This window comes from Lacerta agilis, chromosome 4, assembly GCF_009819535.1.
Source record: "Lacerta agilis isolate rLacAgi1 chromosome 4, rLacAgi1.pri, whole genome shotgun sequence".
Taxonomy (NCBI): Eukaryota; Metazoa; Chordata; class Lepidosauria; order Squamata; family Lacertidae; genus Lacerta; species Lacerta agilis.
This window is the reverse complement of record NC_046315.1, coordinates 68,892,497-68,910,928: the sequence shown is the minus strand read 5'-3', so window position 1 is coordinate 68,910,928 and position 18,432 is coordinate 68,892,497. Positions and strand designations below refer to the sequence as shown.

The window sequence follows — 18,432 nt, the reverse complement described above, 5'->3', positions numbered from 1 at the left end:
GATGATTTGTTATCAGTATCTCAAAATCATTATTTCTATGAACATGCTCTCTTAGTAAAACATAAGCAACTGTTTATTTTGCCAGATCCTAATTTTTCATTGGTGATAAGAATTATGGTGGAAAACTTTCTGTATTCCTTCTCTACTATTTATGCAACAGAGGAAGTATAGATATGTGCCTATAATTATTTGTAGCACGAAGCCTTGGCAAGTATATTTGATCATAGTCACATAGGATCTCCCTGTGCAGATGAAATGCCAAACGCTTTCTAGTCTTACTGTGTTACATAGCTAGGGAAAAGGTAATAAAATAACATTTATCTCCTGAAGTGCAGTCACAGCAGGGACAGTTATATTAGAACATTTTAGAAGACACGTAAAGCAGTGCATTGTCTATCAGATGATACAGGCTGTCAAGCCTAATGCTGCCTAGAAACTAAAGAAGAGACGTTTTGTTTACCCAAGTCACAGACTGAATTTTTTCTGGCTACCGACAAAGTAACCCAAACAGACATGGAAGTCAGGCCAGCCACTTCTTCAAATACACAAACAAACTGGCACATTTTAAGGAACTAAAATAAGGCCATTCAGAGTGAAATGCAAATGAATGACATTTCAGCTTAAAAACAAACAAACAAACAAACTATAATCACAGCTACTATGGAACTCAGCTACATGTAATTCAAATTTGGACAAACATTGAACTTAATGCTTTTTATGAGCTTCCAAACCCCCCCCCCCCAAAAAAAAAAACCCAGAGGTCAGAGAGATGCCACTGTACTCAAAATTCCAAACCTTGTCCTTAGCTTACAGGCCAATTTAACCAACTTCATTAACAATGGCATTGATTTTATCGTTTGTTCCATAATGACCAGGGAACACAAGATGTGGTTTACTTTAATAGGGGAACTCACAGCTATATCAGGCATAGGCAAACTCGGCCCTCCAGATGTTTTGGGACTACAACTCCCATGATCCCTAGCTAACAGGACCAGTGGTCAGGGATGATGGGAATTGTAGTCCCAAAACATCTGGAGGGCTGAGTTTGCCTATGCCTGATCTATATCTTCCTTGCCCGCAAAAAAAAAAAAGCTTCTGCAAGCACAGCAATTATTATTGTTGTTATTTATTTTCTCCAAATAGCTCTCACAACAACCTTGCACCTGGAAAATCAAACTGTGTTGAAAGAATCTATTTTGCATAAGAAGTAACCCCTACTGGTTGCAACCCTCTAGGATACTGGCCAATGTCCCATAACTTCAATGCATTACTGTTGGTGCTATATTTTACTTTGCTTTATGTCTATGGGACAGACTATGAGTTATCATTATCATCTCTCAACTGAACCAACATACGAGAGTGATGGCTAGGCTTACAATGCTACTCAGAGCTCCTGGGGCAAATAATGCGATGCAAAGGTAACTAGTAATTAAATCAAATTACATGACATTACATTGTTAATAAATATTTTTATCATTGCAATACCAACAGTACCTATTATGATGTGCATGCCAAGTCTTGCCAAATACTTCACAGTATGGTAACCAATTCCTCTAGTGCCTCCGGTCACTATGGCAACATTCCCATTTTGAAGAGGAAAAACTGCATGAAAAGAGAAAAGTAATTCAGGTTAGGTTCTATTTTACTACAATGCTTACATTACTCATTGTAACGAAATATTCAGCTACAGCCATTTCATGTTATGTGGCGATTGTTCTTGCAGCAGTTACAAAGGTTTTGTTTTATGGATCATGTGAAGAACACCAATAGCATACAGTTGCTGCAGCCAACCACCACATTTAAAAAAAAAATCTCTTATATAAAATTAAAAACACAAAACAGTGGTTTTATCCATGTTTCCAGGGCACTTTACAAAGAAATCACAATAAAAAATACACGGACAGTAAAGTCAGCTGTAATAATAATTTTTTTAAAAACCAATAAAACAATAAAGCAGCAGCTCAAAAAACAACAACCCCCAAACTTATAAAGTCTGGAAGAATTATCAAGTTATCACCTGGTGCTGAGATTCAGATTATTTTTTATTGTATTTTAGGCATCACTCATTACAATACATTCATAAAGGTGATGTGTGCCAACCCTTAATCCAAAAGAAAATCATACATACTAAAACTTATAAAAATGGGGAAATTGTATACCGATAAATATATTAAGCCCATCTAATCCATGCATGTACCTGATGCTAAGAAATTAATGTAGTCCCAAACCAAGGCTACCTAAGAAGGTAATTCCATAACTAAGGTGCCACTACTGAGAAGGCCATTATCCTGGTTGCCACTCACTGCTCCTCGGGAGGGTGAACTCTGTGGAGGACCACTAGAAGTGTCCTCAATACATAACCACCTTCATCTGGGAGTAGGGAAGTGATCCTTCAATATTCAAGCCCCAAATCATGTCAGGCTTTTAAGGTAAAGTCCAAGCACTTCAAACTGTGCTTGAAATACGGCTTTATTTTGAAAGAGCTGCAGCTTCAGAGGCAACCCCACATTACAGTAGTCAGCATCTGAAGGCTAGCAAAGCTTATCCCAGTCTAGGACAAGTTGTACCTGACACACCAGCCTTAGCTGAGGCAAGGCATTCTTTCACAGGGATCTCAAGTGACAAATCTGGATCCAGGTACAACACTGATCCCTGAAGAGGAGTGCAATCCCACCCAGAACAGGAAGAACACTGCCTCCTCCAGTAGATGAACCGCCTACACTCAGTGCCTTCCTCTTCAGGGCTGTATTCCAGTTTATTGTCCTTCATCCATTCCACTACCAAATTCAGCACTTTCTGACACATCACTTAACTCAGATGTCAAAAAAGAAAAAGAAAGGTAAAGTAGCGCAGTGTTTTTCAACCACTGTTCCGCGGCACACTAGTGTGCCGTGAGATGTTGCCTGGTGTGCCGTGGGAAAAATAAAAAAAATTACTTTATATATAGTCAAAATTGGCACAGAGTTAAATTTTTTAACATTTTCTAATGGTGGTGTGCCTCGTGACTTTTTTCATGAAACAAGTGTGCCTTTGCACAAAAAAGGTTGAAAAACACTGAAGTAGGGAATGATCGGCATACATTTGGCACCCCTCACAGTAGCTGTTGGAAAGAAAGGGGGACAAGAGGGACCTCATAGGAAAAACAGCCTAGGGCCAAAACACCATGGCCGGTAGTATCAAAAACCAGTGAGAGGTCCAGAAGAATTAGCACGGTCACACCCTTTAAGCATAGGGCTGAAACCACTTCAAAATTGGTTGGCGATATTGGTCGACAATATAAAGAAGCCATAATGAGTAACAGCTGGAAAGCTGGGTGTAAATGTGCAAACCAAGGTTCCCATTCTAAACCATGTAAACCATGAATCTAACTGAGTGGCTTAACTTTCCTCACAGTATTGTTATGCTGCTAATAATATAAGGTAACTGCCATCTACATGCTTGAGCTCTGCGGAGAAAAGGCAAGTACTGTATAAAAAAGTTTACAAACTAATAAATAAACATAATAATTAAAATATTTTCTAAGTTTCGGAAGGTAATATTGATATAGAAATTGATATCCTATTTAAGCACCATACATAGCCTACGTGTATGCACATGCACAATTTTGCTTCCCTCTTTTTCATTAGCCTGGAATTACACCATAACACCATAATAACATAACAATAATAGGCCTCACTACACAGTCTATAAGCCAGCTTCATTCCATAAAGCAGTCAATTTTATTTACTTCGCATTGCAGAATGATTTGGCAATATAAGAAGCAATAAGTCCATTATGTTGGGTTACTGATCATTGTAAGCATTTTATAGTTTTGTAAAGATTACACACACACACACACACACACACAAGCTTCATGCACACATGGGGGAAAACTGGCCAATGTGTTAAAAGAAAAAAAGACCTAATACATTTATTAGTAATACTACATGTTTAAAATCATAAGTTGTACTAAATTCTGGGGTGGAGGGGGACTCTGATCTCATTGAATACGCAGGTGTACACAACAAAAAGCAATACTGTATAGCCTTTGAAGGCAAGGATGAAACAAGGTAAGGGGAAACAGCTGGGAGAAATCTTTGTAATGTCAGACAAGAGCAGCCCTGAAACATAGATAAAATAGGTTGCATTGGACGACAGCACAAAAGATCAGGAGGAACAAGGAAGTGACAGGGGGCTGCTGGCATTTTTGGCATACAAGGAGCAAAACACAGATGAAATTCTCCAAGCAGCTTCCTGCATACACTTAAAGGAAACTGTATTGCTCGAAACTGATGGAGCATCAGCAGCTGGCTTGGGGGTTTTTTCATATTCCAACTCTGAGCAAAGCAAATTATACAAGTCTACCTTACTGAAGTCACAATTCAGCCAAAATAGTCTGAAGGAGACCATGGCAATGGATCAAGACATTCTCTTGCAGTTCAGTTCACCCACCTATCACATTCTCCCTACTGTCTATACCAGGGCTGGCTAATGTTTTTGGTCAACTCTCCAGGGTCTGAATGCCAGTACCGGGTATAGTAGCTGGTAAATATTGCCTCCGGTTATCATGGGTTTTGGAGCTAAGAGTCCTGTATTCAGCTTGTTATTATGGTTACTTTCATTTCCCCAGTAGGTTGTGTGTTTGTTGATGGATAGGCCAACAGGAAAGTACCTTTAGTTATTGAGGCATGAAATAAGAGATCTAGATTGGAAGTATTTTCATTTAGCAAAAATCCCCTCTCACTCAGATATCATAACTGAGCACAAGTACAGCTCTCTCCATGAGTGAATCGAGTGAAGAGAATCCAGATACATAAATCCAGGTTTACACATTAGGCATGGACATCTGAACCAGGAAAGCCTGCATGGTAGACTTCCACTGCAGCTGGAACCTGTGTGATCAAGCTTCTGATTCCCATAGAGGTCCATATGCAGACATCAAGGCTGAACATGTGGACATCAGCAGACGGCCTGAGAAGCCACACTTCCCATCAACCCTTCCTACACATATATGGTAAACATTTGTTGTTGTTTATTATTAATAATGTTTATTATTTAAAAACAAGAAGTGGATATAAAAGGTAATAATCTGCTGATTCAGCAATAGTCACTGTAAGGCCCAAAGGCTCTAATCATCACAACTTGAGTGTGCACAGTTGTCATCTGCAAACTGATGATTCCAGGCAAACAGCTTTTCCGATGCAATGAAGGCCACAGAAGAGCCTTGGTGAATCACATTGTTGACTATGCAGTTTCTCACAAGCCCTATTCAGGCACATAAACAAATGTGTGAGGGGGAACAGAGGCATGTGGCAAAGCCCTGCCCCTCAGTAGAGCATGAGACTCTTAATCTCAGGGTCGTAGGTTCAACCCCCATGCCGGACAAAAGATTCCTGTATAGCACTAGCGATCCTACTAGGTGCCTTCCACCTCTAGAATCTACCAGTGTGTCAGCACATTGTCTGAGAGGTCCACATGTCTGAGAGTTATACATGTGGTGATGGTAGGGCTACAGAGTCACTAAGTTCTCTTGCTGACAGCACAGCATGATTTCTGATATATATCTGATATATCATTGCTCTCTGGGACACAATTGTTGGTTTTAAGAAAGGCACATCTCATGGTCACAACTGCCCTGGTTCATAATTTGCACACTGGTCATCTTGAAACAAGAGCTCTGCTGAATCACAGATTTGCTTCAACATGCAAATAAGGTGTGGGGTGTGTGTGTTAGAAAATACAGTAAATGCAGGTGTAGGGGTGTGTGTGTGTGTGTGTGTGTGGTGTGTGTGTGTTTTTCTCAGCTGACTGGGTCAGCCACTTCCCAGCTGAATGAAAAAATAAAAACAGCAGTTAAGCACATACACTGTTCCACCCACAAACCCCTTGCCGTTTTGTATCGCCCTGCTCCCCAAACAAGCCGTCATGTCTGTCTTAAGTCCCCCAGCCAGCTGTGTTCAGGCTGATGGTAGCAGGTGTACGCCCACTTCCTAGGAGAGAAAGGGGAGATGGCACTTCCAGCTGACAACCACCGATTAGAACTGCGTTGCTTGATGACACCCAAAGTCCATCTAGTCAAACATTCTGCCTTCAGCAATACCCAGTTATACGCCCCATGAAAAATACCAACAGGGCCGTGCTAGAAATAGCCATCCCTGGTTTTGTCTCAGCATGTGATAATCAGACGTATGCTGCCTGTAATAAGAGGTCCTGTTTTTTAGTTATTATGGCTGATTGCCGCTGAGAAACCTGTTCTCTGAACCGGCTTTTCTTCTCCCAGAACCCATTTCCTTCAGCAGCCATTTCCATCTGGCTGCATCAGAGGGTCACTGGCTGCATGCTAGTCTTGTTGCTGATGTAGGAGAATTTTCATCCCCTAATTGTTCTCTATAAACCGCACACTGCCGTTAAGAGGACAGCTGTCCAGCTTACAGATCACCACTCAGAACTGAGACCAAATCTGCAGAAAGTGGTGTGCAGTAGAAAAAACCTACCACACACCTGAATGTCATGAATCATCCAGCAATGTGTCCTTTAACTTCAAGGAGCCGACTCCAAAGTATGTGTGTATCAAGGAGAGAGGAGGCTGTGACCAACTGCCATCTCCTTCTCTTTCTTCACCAGCCAGTCACTGGAACAGCAATTATTTAATTTTTTTAGAACTGGTAGTTGCATTTGCTTGTTTTCATCTTCTGTTCCCATCCCTTATTCCTTCTGTATTGTTTCTATTAGATTATGAGCTTGCCTTGTTTTTGTTTTAAATCTCTGTACACTGCCAAAAAATGTTTAGGTGCTTTGTAAATAATAGTTATTCACTGCAATACCTGTTTGAGTCAACGGGTTTCTTTGACACACCCCAACTCAGTACACACTGTACTGCAGAGCTTTCCAAGCTTTTCATGTTGGTGACACACTTTTTAGGCATGCATCATTTCGTGATGCAGTAATTCAGTTTTATTAGCAAACCAGCAGGCTGCCCACTCCCTTCTCAGCCCCTGGAGGAGAGCAGAAGAGTGTTCGCACAACACACCTACACACCGCAGCCGACACACTGACATGTCGTGACACAGCATTTGGAAAGCTCTGCTGTACTGCCTTTGTAACCAACGTAACATTGAGTAAGCAACATGAATACAAACGATTAACACAAGAAAACTTTGGAAATTGTTCATCTGCCGAACATGGCGAAAGCTCAAATGCTCAACCAGAATTCCCTTACAGAAAGAAAAAAACCCAAATACAATTTGGCAGGCATCCCTATTTGACAATGTGGGGTGGGGAGGGGAGAATATGCCGGCTTAAGGGCCTTCTAAATTCTTAGAATTCCAGTTACCAGCAGATACTCATCACCTGCTACATAATCCATGTAAAGTTCACAATGTCTTAGCCCTCAGACATGCAAAGTAATAATCAAGAGAAAGCCTGTTAACAGGTAGTGTGTGCTTCATCCTCATCTTGAATAAGCCAGCAGGACTTCCAAGTACCCTGAAAATGAGGCCTTTTATTAAAAAAAATCAGATAACACCACGAGTTAATGACTGCTGATAAAGTGATTGGACGCTGCTGGAAGTTCTTGACCCTTGAAGATAAGGCAATCATTTCACTTCTGAACTGGACAATCAGTTTAGAGTTACTTTAATTATATTCCAAAAGTGAAAGAATGAAAAGAAATCAAGATTAAGTTCACTTGGAAGTGAACCTTCATTAAACACAAATCAGAAGTTTGCTATAACAAAATACTGTGCAGGGAAGAATAAGAGCTGGTTTATTGGGGGGGGGAGAACCTTCAAATATCAATGTTTGGTCAATAATTTTAAAGCCATGGGGTGTTGCTAATAAATCCCATTGGTTTCATTGGAGCTTGTTAACTCTCTACATTGATTTCAATGGGGTTTGAGCGCAACTCACTTTGGGAGGTATCCAACTAAACACTTCTACTAGCATAAGCACTTTTGAAAGCATAACAGAACCCTTCACTTTGCCCCAACACTCTCTAAATATGTTCTGGGGTTCCCCAAACCACCTAGAGCAGATTAAGGGCATGTGTGGTGAGAGGTGAGGGAGTGGAAGTCCCACTGCACAGCACAAAGTGGTTGTGCTAGTAGAATTGCTAAGATGGACACCACCCTTAGTCTGAATCAAACCCAGCACCATAACACAACAATGTCACTTTGCCTTCAAACTGTTCCCCAATGTAAATTTCTTAACCTGAAACAGTTCTTAACCTGAGGTACCACTTTAGCTAATGGGGCCTCCTGCTGCTGCTGCGCCAACAGCGAACGATTTCTGTTCTCATCCTGAGGTAAAGTTCTTAACCCGAGGTACCGGTACTACTTCCGGGTTAGCGGAGTCTGTAACCCGAGGTGTTTGTAACCCGAGGTACCACTGTATATATTTTAGAGAATGTTTTGATATAGGTACACATCATAGAGAGGCTATCGTTGGCTGAAACATATACACAGTTCTTGCACACCTGTGCCTGCAGGACACATCATGTTCATGTAGAGGTCCTTTGGCAAGAAGAAAATCAACTGCAAACCCTTGTTCAGAACTGTATTCTGAACAAACTACTCTCCAGTGCGGTACAGAGCCAGGAAAACATATGCCCACAACATGAGATGAAGTATTTCCAGAATGTTGCTTTTTCCATGGAAGACCATTCGCAACTTAAGTAGGATGCAAATCTGGAACAGAAGCTTGTGCCCTCACATAGGACAAAGCATTTGTATGTAGACACAAAGAAGTCAGCACATTTACTGGCGCAATGAACAGTGAAAGAGGAAGTGGTAACACTTAACAATATTTTAAGTTGATTCCTCATTGGGAAACCATTAACACACCTAGTCTGAATACATGAATTTGAAGATGGAATAGTTCAATCAGGAAGCTTCAGAAACATGTTAATGAAAGTTGCTATTTGTTTGAAAAATTACAGGAACCATTTTCTGTGGGTTTATTAAGTCTGAGCTTAAGACATCAAATAAATCACGCACAACAGAAAGGACTTACAACTGTTTCAGATCACAGCAACATGTCATTTCAACCATGTACAATTTTATTTTGGATACCAAAAAAATTTAAAGCCAGAAATGCATTGTATGAGGCCAAGTGGAACTTCTACACTTAAACCCATTCTATCCATCTCTATCCTCAAATGCTCCATTTCACTTTGAAAAGTCACATTTATGCCCCTTCCACCCCAAGACCTCTAGAAACAACCCTTTAGGTAATGAAATCAAATCCTTTTCTGAAAAAGGCATTTTTTAAAAGAAAGAAATGAACTTAGAAAAAAGAAGGGTTTGAAGCACTTGAAAATACAAGGCAAGGAAGACGAGACATAATTAGCTCTGCAAGTAGAAACAATTGGGTTTTTGGGGTTTTGTTTTCTTTTTACAATTTTTGAAATACAACTTTTGAAGGGGCTAAGCTCAATGGATGAGCATATGCTTTGAAACAAACAGTATCAGATTGAGTCTCCAGCATCTCCAATTAAGTAATTTCTGATAGCCAGGATGGAACAAAGCCTTTGACTCGTATTAGCTCATCAGTAAATAGTGTATGGCTACATGGACCAGACCTCTATATAAGACTGTTCCCTATCTTCCAATGACACCTAGCGCCAGCTCCAAAGGAAGTCCGCTGTGTGAAAGGAAAATACTTTCAGTTCAACCACAGCTCTGACAAAATTTACTTCCTGGGCCAGAATACAGGATATGGGAAAGGCATAGCCAACCATTTCATGTTTTCAGTCATGGTAGCTGGAATAACATTGACAGTAGGTAGAAGTTGATTACTGTATTTAGGCGTGGTGGAACAAATATAGCCTACGACAGCATAAGTCTAATTTGCTGTTTAAATTTCATCTTGAGCTCCCATGGATTTAAAATTCAGCAAGTTCAAATCAGATTAATATCACCATTTCATCGGTACTTACTTCCTTGATGCCTTTATCTGGTCACATTGCAACAGCTGAGAATCAGAAGGGGGGGGACAGTATGGGTTAAATGGCTTATTAGTTAAGAATATTTTGACATACTGCTTTCGATCACTTTCTAGAAACTACGCTCCATAATGGGATTCGCCAAGCTATATTTTAAAATGCCCATGCTGTGACAGCATATTCAGCAGGATGTCAGAAGATTCTACTGATTTGAGCTGTACATGGCTGATACACACATTAAATTTACGCCCTGTGTCTACATGAGTAAAGTCAAACAATAATGGGTGCTTCTGTAATATAGTGGTTTTAAAAATAAGTGCCTTCTGCATTGATTGAATTAAATTCATGTGTAGGGGGTATACATGAAGGTTCATTGTCAACAAAGAAACCAACAACATATGTAAATATTTGTGTAGGTACGGGTATATACAATATCAGAACTCTTCTGTCTTGCTTTCTGTGCTATATAGAGAAGCCCAGGAAGCACAAGAGCAGTGGTTATCAAAGGGTATGGTGTGCCACACTGGTGTAGCAGGAGAGGATGGAAAGCATAGGGGCAAGATACAAGGACAATCAAAGTAACATTTAAATATTTCAGTGTAGTATAGTATCAAAATAATATTTTTTTATTTGCAGAATGTGGATACTCTTTCAAAATCAAGCACTGCTAGGAGTTGTTTTTGTTTTTTTCTTTTTGTTTTCCAACAATAAATGGAGGCAATAATTTTTTATTCTAAAAAGTTTGGCCCAGAGACGTTTGAGAACCACTGCACTAGAGAGTGTAGTGCATTGGCAATATCCTTAAGAAACTTTAAAAAAACAGAACTATTCATCTCTTAATAAGACTAAAGCTAGTGATAAAAGATTTGCTTAACTAAAAGAACTACGGAACATTGTTATATATTTATGTCTACAAAATAATCGAAGGTTTTAAGCCATCTCAGGCAGCTACTTAGTAATTCCAATGTGGCAGAAATGCAATATTGTCTAAATAGTCATGTGGTCAAAATCTCTCTCCTGTGCTGAAGCCGCATCAAATTCTGTGATACTGAACTGGCACAGCAAGCTATAGATCTTATCTTACCTATATATTCTGTCCATGAGAGGGAAGTATGAAATGGGGCTTCAGGAGGTATCATCGGCCACATAAAATTAGACTTGAGATACTTTGTGGACACAGTTTTACTACCTGCATATTACAGCATGATAAGAACTGGGGCCAGTTCACTTAACTGGTTTCTCAACAGGAAGTGACAAACATGAAAAAGACCTGTATGGAACCAGGTTATCATGAATGGTTACACTTCACACCATACACCATCTTGGCTGCGAGTCCTGGAAGACTTGCTCCCTGCCTTGCTGGCCTTTTTCCACCCGAGTGACTCCAACTACAAAAGCTGAGGCTGCTGAACAGACTCTTGGGTTGGGGTATTGTTTAGGGGTTTTTGTTGCAGGGAGGTTGCTGCTGTTATTGATATTCTTATTATATGTATCTTTATTTTGGATCTTATTATGATTTATGTGGAAATTGTTTCAATTTGTTTGGGTACTGTTTCATGTTTTATTTGTTATCTATGACTACTTTTGTTATGTTTGTAATTATGTAATATTAATGTTGCAAGCTGCCTTGAGCATGGTTTTACCTATGGAAAGGTGGCATACAAATAAAATGATGTATTTATGTACACCAGTTTTACCAAGAAATGCTCTAAAAGAACTGTCTGTAGGTAAAACAATTGTCAGTCACATTAAATCATCACAATATAATTATGTTCTATTCAGCAAAAAGGACTGTCAGACCATTTCCAACTTAAATTTTATAATAACAGTGGTATAAAATTAAGTTCATTAAGTGTACATGTGCATTAGACATATCAGTATCCTCAAATTAAAGCCATATTGTTTTGACCGATACAAGACAATTTTTGCTTCAATAGTAATAAGAACCATTGGCCAAATTTAGACATTACATTAAAACTATGGTTGAGAATGAGCCACTTGAACTCATGCACTTACTCCTTCCTTCTCCTCCTTCACACCTGATGGAGAACACTGACAGCATCTATTTGTTTTGAATAAACCAGTTTCCCCATTACATCCAACCTCAGGAATGTGTGGTTCATCCTTCCCCTGGATAGCAAACAAAACCATCTGAAATCAGTTTGATTCTTGTTTACTTCAAACAACAAGAGTTGGAATGAAAGACAGCTACTGAAGTTCAGACAAATATGAAACTGCAGTTTATTTGAACCAAAAGTGAAAGCTTTCAATCTCCCCACACCTCACAATAAAGTAAGAAAGGGAAAGAGTGTGTGTGAACCCAAGGCACACTGAAGCCCATTCTTATAACATTAAATATTATTACATTAAATAATGTAAAACCTGCATCTCTATCCAGTCAACATTTAGACATGTATGAAACTGAACATAAAGCTCCAAAATAATTGAAAAATCCTCCTTGAATTTGATCAGAAGAGTTACAGAAGAGGGCAATTGCAAGTTCGGGCATGGCAAAAACTGTATTCCAGAACCAGAACTTGGAGTCTGAAGCAGGAGGCAAGGGTAACACATTTTACAAGCACAAGTTAAAACTTGTTTCATCCCTGCATGCCCTTTGGTTTTTTTAAAAAAGCCTTTAATTTCATAAAATATATGAGGGTACTATATCATACAAAGGAAACTATTCAGGAAAGAGGTAAACATACTGAAGTCCACTGAAATCGCTAAGCCTAAACATGTTGAATTCTGTATTGAATTTTGTGTTGAATCATGACCAACATTCACTGTCCAACCAGCCAATCTGGCAATGTTGGCATGTTATACTAACAGACTCTTATTTGAAGGGGGGAAAGTGAGGTGAAGAATCAGGTTGTCACCAAATCCTAAACGTGTGCACTGGAGAAGACATTAACAAGCATCTTAACTCACAATGCTCACATTTCTGTGTATGTGCAAACTTCATGATCCATTATATTTTACTGTGACAGTCAGCAATACAACAGTACAGCAAATCTTAACGAGTCATCTCATGCTACACTTTCTCTGAGGACACATTCAGGTACATGTTTCAGGACTCTAAGTACCACATCCATCACGGCAAAAACGAATGGAAGCGTGAGCATCTTTGATTTAACATATTAGAGGACACATATTGCTTCCAACACAGAAACTAATCTATTGAGGAGAGTAACATTTGAAGCAATCCATTAAATTGGGTTCTTTTTTTTAAACACCTTGGAGTTCTGATCTTACCTTTAAAACTTTAAATATTTAAACACTTGAGGATGTTCAGATCAAAGCTTTTAAGGCTTCAAACCCCTAGAGCAAATAAGCTCTGCAATGGAGTTAAACCATCTATTAGGCTTGACCATTCAACATGTTACTTCTGCGCATAGCAGAAGGGCTGAGTAATTGCTTAGAATTTACCCTTTTTACTTGTGTGTCCTATTCCTAAAAGCATGCCTCACTGTGGGAAGAAGTTAATCTCACCACCTTAAAACAGGCAGTGGTTTGACACTTCTTTAATAGATCCTACCTGGCTCCAAAGGTTTTAGAAAATCTACAGTCTCTCAATATTCCCTTCCCAGGCAAGTTGACTAAGAGGATAGCGGCCAGCAAGCAGAAACAGATTATCTATATCCATTCCAATCTGGTTTCAGATCTGGTTTGGACACAAGAATAGCCTTGGTTACCTTTATCAGGAGAGAGATGGGGATGGTGACTGTTGTTTCACCTTCACCCCTCAGCAACTTTTGACACCATGAGCTGGGAGTTGGAAGTACTATATTCAGTGGTTCCACTACCTGTAGAGTTGCTACCAGAAAGTACTACTAGGAGATTGCTGCTCTGCAATAAACTGGTAAAATTGAGATACTGTGTTTTGGTAGCTCCCATGTCCAGAAATTAGGTGTGTGGCCTGTTCTAGGAGGAACTACACTGCCTCTGAAGGAACAGGCTTGTAGTCTGAGAGTAAGCTGATGGATAGGAGTGCTGATGTCCAGCTTAGGTCGATTCACAAGCTACAGCCACTCTTGGACCAGGACAGCCTGGCTTCAGTTGCCTATGCTCTAGTAACCTGTCTGGATTCCTGTAGAACGTGACTGCTAGGCTGGTAAGTGACAAAGCCCTTCAATGGTCCTGAAAGTGCTTCACTGGTTTCCAGTGAGCTAGTTGACCCATTTCAAGGTGTTAGTACCAGTATATAAACCCCTAAATGGCTTGGGGCCCAATTACCTAAATGAACACCTTCTTGAGGATCAACCACATCAGATTCTACAACTGGCAGGTGAGGCCTTGCTGATGGTGCCACCACTTGGGGCTGCCTAGTTGGTGTTGACCTACAACAGGGCCTTTTCAGTAGTGGTTTCCCATTTGTGGAATTGCTCTTTCTGGTGAGGTGGGTCTGTCTCCACCATTACTGACTTTCAGAAGGAATCTGAAAATCATAGAATGTAGAGTTGGAAGGGATCCTGAGGATCACGTAGTCCAACCCCTGCAATGCAGGAATATGCAGCTGTCCCATATGGGGATCAAACTTGCAACCTCGGCGTTATCAGCACCACACTCTAACCAACTGTTCCTGTTTACCCAGATACTGTTCCTTGCAACCCTGGGATCCCTGGATGAAAGAACCTTTTTAACTGTAGCTGTAAATTTACCTGTAATTTTTTTTAATGTTGTTGTATTAGCTGTTTCGCTTTTTAAAAAATAAATAAATATTGTTTTACTATGGATGTGTTTGCTGGCCTGTGCTCCATCAGATAAATTCAATAAATAATAGTAATAGTAGTAATAATAATAATAACTACAACAACAGAGGACACTTAACAGGTTTAAAAGTTTTGCCTGAATATGGATTTGAATTCAATAATAACTCTCAAGCCTACTTCCATGTTTTGGAGTCACAGGTTGCACTCAAGATTTAAGACAACACACACACACATAAAACAAAGCTATGTTACAAGCATTCGGTATTTACAACATTATCTTCATGTGAAACTATTTTTTGGTAATGGCAGCTTAAAACAAACACCCTTTCCTCTGAAAAAAATGTACCATTAAGCATTTCTCCTACATGAAGCCACTGTCTCGCATATTAAAGAAACTGCTGTTTACATTTGTGGAGTCACTTAGACTCGTGATGTGCTCTTGATCCAAGCCCCATTCACCTTCATCTTCTTCCTCTGGCTCAGCTTCTGACCCATTGCGAGAGTTCTCATACAAAAAGATTTGTTCGTCTACATGGGCCGGGGCTAACAGATTTCTCTTAGCACTAACCATGTTTGCAGAGGAACCAAAGAGACGTTCGGGGAAAACCCTTGTGGCCACAATACACCAGTATTTCTGAAGTACCTTTGGCAAAACAGGAAATAAAGCTAGCCTGTCAGACCACCACTTGAGTGGATCTTCATTTAGTCCAAGAACTTTCTGCGATTTGAAATTACTCAGCTCCTCAATAATCTGAGCATGCCACTCCTCTTGGTCTTCAGCACCCCCTGTCTGGCAAAATATCTCTGCAAGCATGTTATTGATGGCACTAGTGGGAGGAGGGGTAGAGGAAATTACCATTTTTTTCACTGGTGGCTCTTCAGACAATGCAAAAAACTTTTCTTCAGGCCTCAATGTGTTCTCCTTTACTTCCTCTAGGAGACTTTTTGCGTCCTCTACCACTCTGTTTTCAACCTGCAGTCTCTCAAATGCTGAAAGAAATGGAAGTTTCTTGTACCTGGGGTCCAGGAAAGTTGCAACGTTGAGAAACATGTCTATATCGGGCGCATGCTGGTATGTTGTGGACAATTCTTTGGCTATCACTTCCTTTGCCATACTGATTTCTTTCAAGTCATTTTCTTTGATGTTTAGTGTTGTGTTCAGCAGCATGTGAAGGAGAGGCTTCACCATACTTATTGTTGGGTATTTAGAAGCAGACATCATTTCGGCAACCTGCTTGAATGGCTGGAGCAAGTCCACCAAGCCTTCAATTGTATTCCACTCACTGGCTTCCAACATCAGGTGGTGATTATTGCTGTCCTCCACAAGAACTGCGGCAATTACGAACTGCTGCTCCTTGAGTCGCTGCAGCATGGCAAGGGTGCTTCCCCACCAGGAAACACGGTCGCTCACAAGCATGCAGGGTGGAGTGTTCTGCTGCTTTTGCTTCTCGCTCAACATGCACATGGCTACGGAAGACTGCTGAAAATATTCCACCAGCTTCCGACACCTCGACAGGAAACCACACAGCTTAGGAAGCTGAAAAGCTTGCTGTATACCTGCATTAAAAGTTTGCCCTAAGCAAGGCATCTGCACTGGAATGTCGAGAAGAGAGCAAGCTTTCACAATGTCTTTCCCATAATCTGTTGTAGCACCAAAAACTTTTGTACTGATCCCCCATTCAATGAATATCTCATAAAGTACTCGCGTAATAGTCTCTGCGGTGTTTTCCTCGGGCACTTCAAATGTTTTTAAACACCGGGAATTAATAGCCAGGCAGCTGGAAGCGCCATTGCTGAGAAAATGAACTGACAGTGTTACGTAGGATCTGTTCTGGTTCCCACTTCTCCACATGTCAGAGGATATGCCGCACCATGGGATATCAGTCAGTTCTTTTAGCACAACATCCCTAACAGCCATATATTTTTCAGGAATCGCTTTTGTGCAGAAATACTTTCTACAAGGAAGTTCATATCTGGGGTCGGCCGTTCTTAAAAGGTTCTTGAAGGTCGGCTCATCTACAATGGAAGGAGGATATAACCCCTCACATATTAAGCTAATCACTGCCAATGTTAGCTCTTGGTGCTTTTTATTCTCGTAACTGTGACCTGCCTTCATAATTAAGGTGTCCTGAACAACCTGCTGAGACGATTCTGGCTTCAGTTTTGAAAACGCCGTGGCAAAGGCCTCCCTCATTTGCTCCGTGTTGCTTTTCACAAACTCGCAAAACTCATCTGGATGATTCTTTTCAAGGTGGTAAGAGAGGTTGGACGTGTTTCCTGAATAGGCTATCTGTGCCATGCAAATGCGGCAGTAGATTTTCTTCCACTGCATTATACATCCTTCCGCATTGGTATCAAAGCCAAAGTACTTCCAAACTTTGCTCTTTGCTCTTGGGTGGGCCACTAACTTTAGGTCTGACGGGGAAGTTTCCAAACTTTTATTCTCCATTGCTTCTTGGCCACAGTCCCAACCTTTTGGTTCTTCACTCATTAATGAGCACCTGATAAAAGGCAGCAAACAAACATAAAATGAGAAAGCGTAGGTCTGATCAAATATGAGAAATCAGTGCTTCTGCAAACAAGCACAACATACTTAGTATTATCTGAATACATTTGAGGGTGGCTCCGATTCTGCAAGTAGGACACACCACAGCCTATGTATCTGTACACCATATGACAAATTCAGGGTGTCGACATAAGACTTGTCCAAAACTAAAAGTTACATGGTCTGTAGAACTAGAGCCAATGTCTCAGTGTAGTGGTCTCAGTTTTAGCTTGCACTCATCTCCTTACCGCAAGCAACTTACGTCATTTCAGCAGTGAAACTATGACAAAGCACTAAGGGAACAATACATTTTGGATGGCCTTGACAGCTGACCAAAAATTGGGTTGCCACAAATATGCTCCTTCCTCCAACTCTGTGGGAGGGGAAGCTTATTTCCCAGCATGGTCTTGTTTCTGATGGCACTCTGAGCACTTCCAACGCACAGCATAATGCCAAGGATGATTTCCTGCTTTTTCCTGCTCCTGGATCAGGAAGATAGTAAGGGATGCTCCGTGTTCTTCAACTCTGGGTCCCAGATGTTGTTGGACTGCAAATGTCTCATCACCCCAAGCCAATGGTCAGGAGTTATGACAGTTGCAGTCTATCACCAGCTGAGGACCCAAGGAGAAGCAGGCTGACCTCTATAAGACCTGATAACAATTTCAAAGCACAATGTGACTGCAGGAACTCTCCTCCCCATACCCAAGCTCAGGTGGTCAGGAATTCATGACACTTACCAATGGGAGGAAAGGCACTCACCATGGCAAGTAAGTATCTCAGTTCTTGACAATATTTAAGCCCTAATTAATTCAGGTTTGCACATACTCGCTGTGGGCAGTCAATTGTGTGATTAAGAACTGCCTCAACGGGAGCTTCTGTAAATTAGTTGATTGTTGTCTTTTCTCTCTCTCTCTCCCTTTGAGGTTATCAATGCACTACAGTTAATTAATATAGGTATGTGTGGCTGTACAGGCAGGCCAGTAGACATTTTTGTGGGCTTTAAAAATACTGCAAGTTAGATAAATAAAAATACAACTATTAGTATGTTATTGGGTTTTTTCCTACTGCTGTTATTGTTGCATTGTGATTTTCATATTCTATGCCATCTTTCTGTATTTGGTATGCAAGTGTGATGTATGTATGCATATATGCATGTGTGTGTGTGTGTGTGTGTGTGTAAGTAATTTTAGAATCCTTGCATTAGTGCCCTACTAATTCCCTTGGGGATAGCAAATAAGTGTCAGGTCATCCAGGAAAGT

The 18,432-nt window shown here is 40.5% G+C and overlaps 1 protein-coding gene across 5 annotated transcripts in view; it reads right to left on the bottom strand.

The window, feature by feature from the left end:
* The window catches only part of ZBED1 (zinc finger BED-type containing 1), a 127,393-nt gene that overhangs the window by 69,515 nt on the left and 39,446 nt on the right, over positions 1-18,432 (bottom strand). For 3 of the 5 annotated variants that reach the window (XM_033147474.1, XM_033147473.1, XM_033147475.1), the window contains one exon: positions 14,732-17,129. In XM_033147474.1, the coding sequence (XP_033003365.1) occupies positions 14,990-17,119 (2,130 nt within the window). In that variant the 5' untranslated portion in view covers positions 17,120-17,129 and the 3' untranslated portion in view covers positions 14,732-14,989. Of the gene's footprint in view, positions 1-1,494; positions 1,605-14,731; positions 17,130-18,432 lie in introns of those variants that run through there. The other 2 variants (XM_033147477.1, XM_033147476.1) reach the window with 2 other exon arrangements.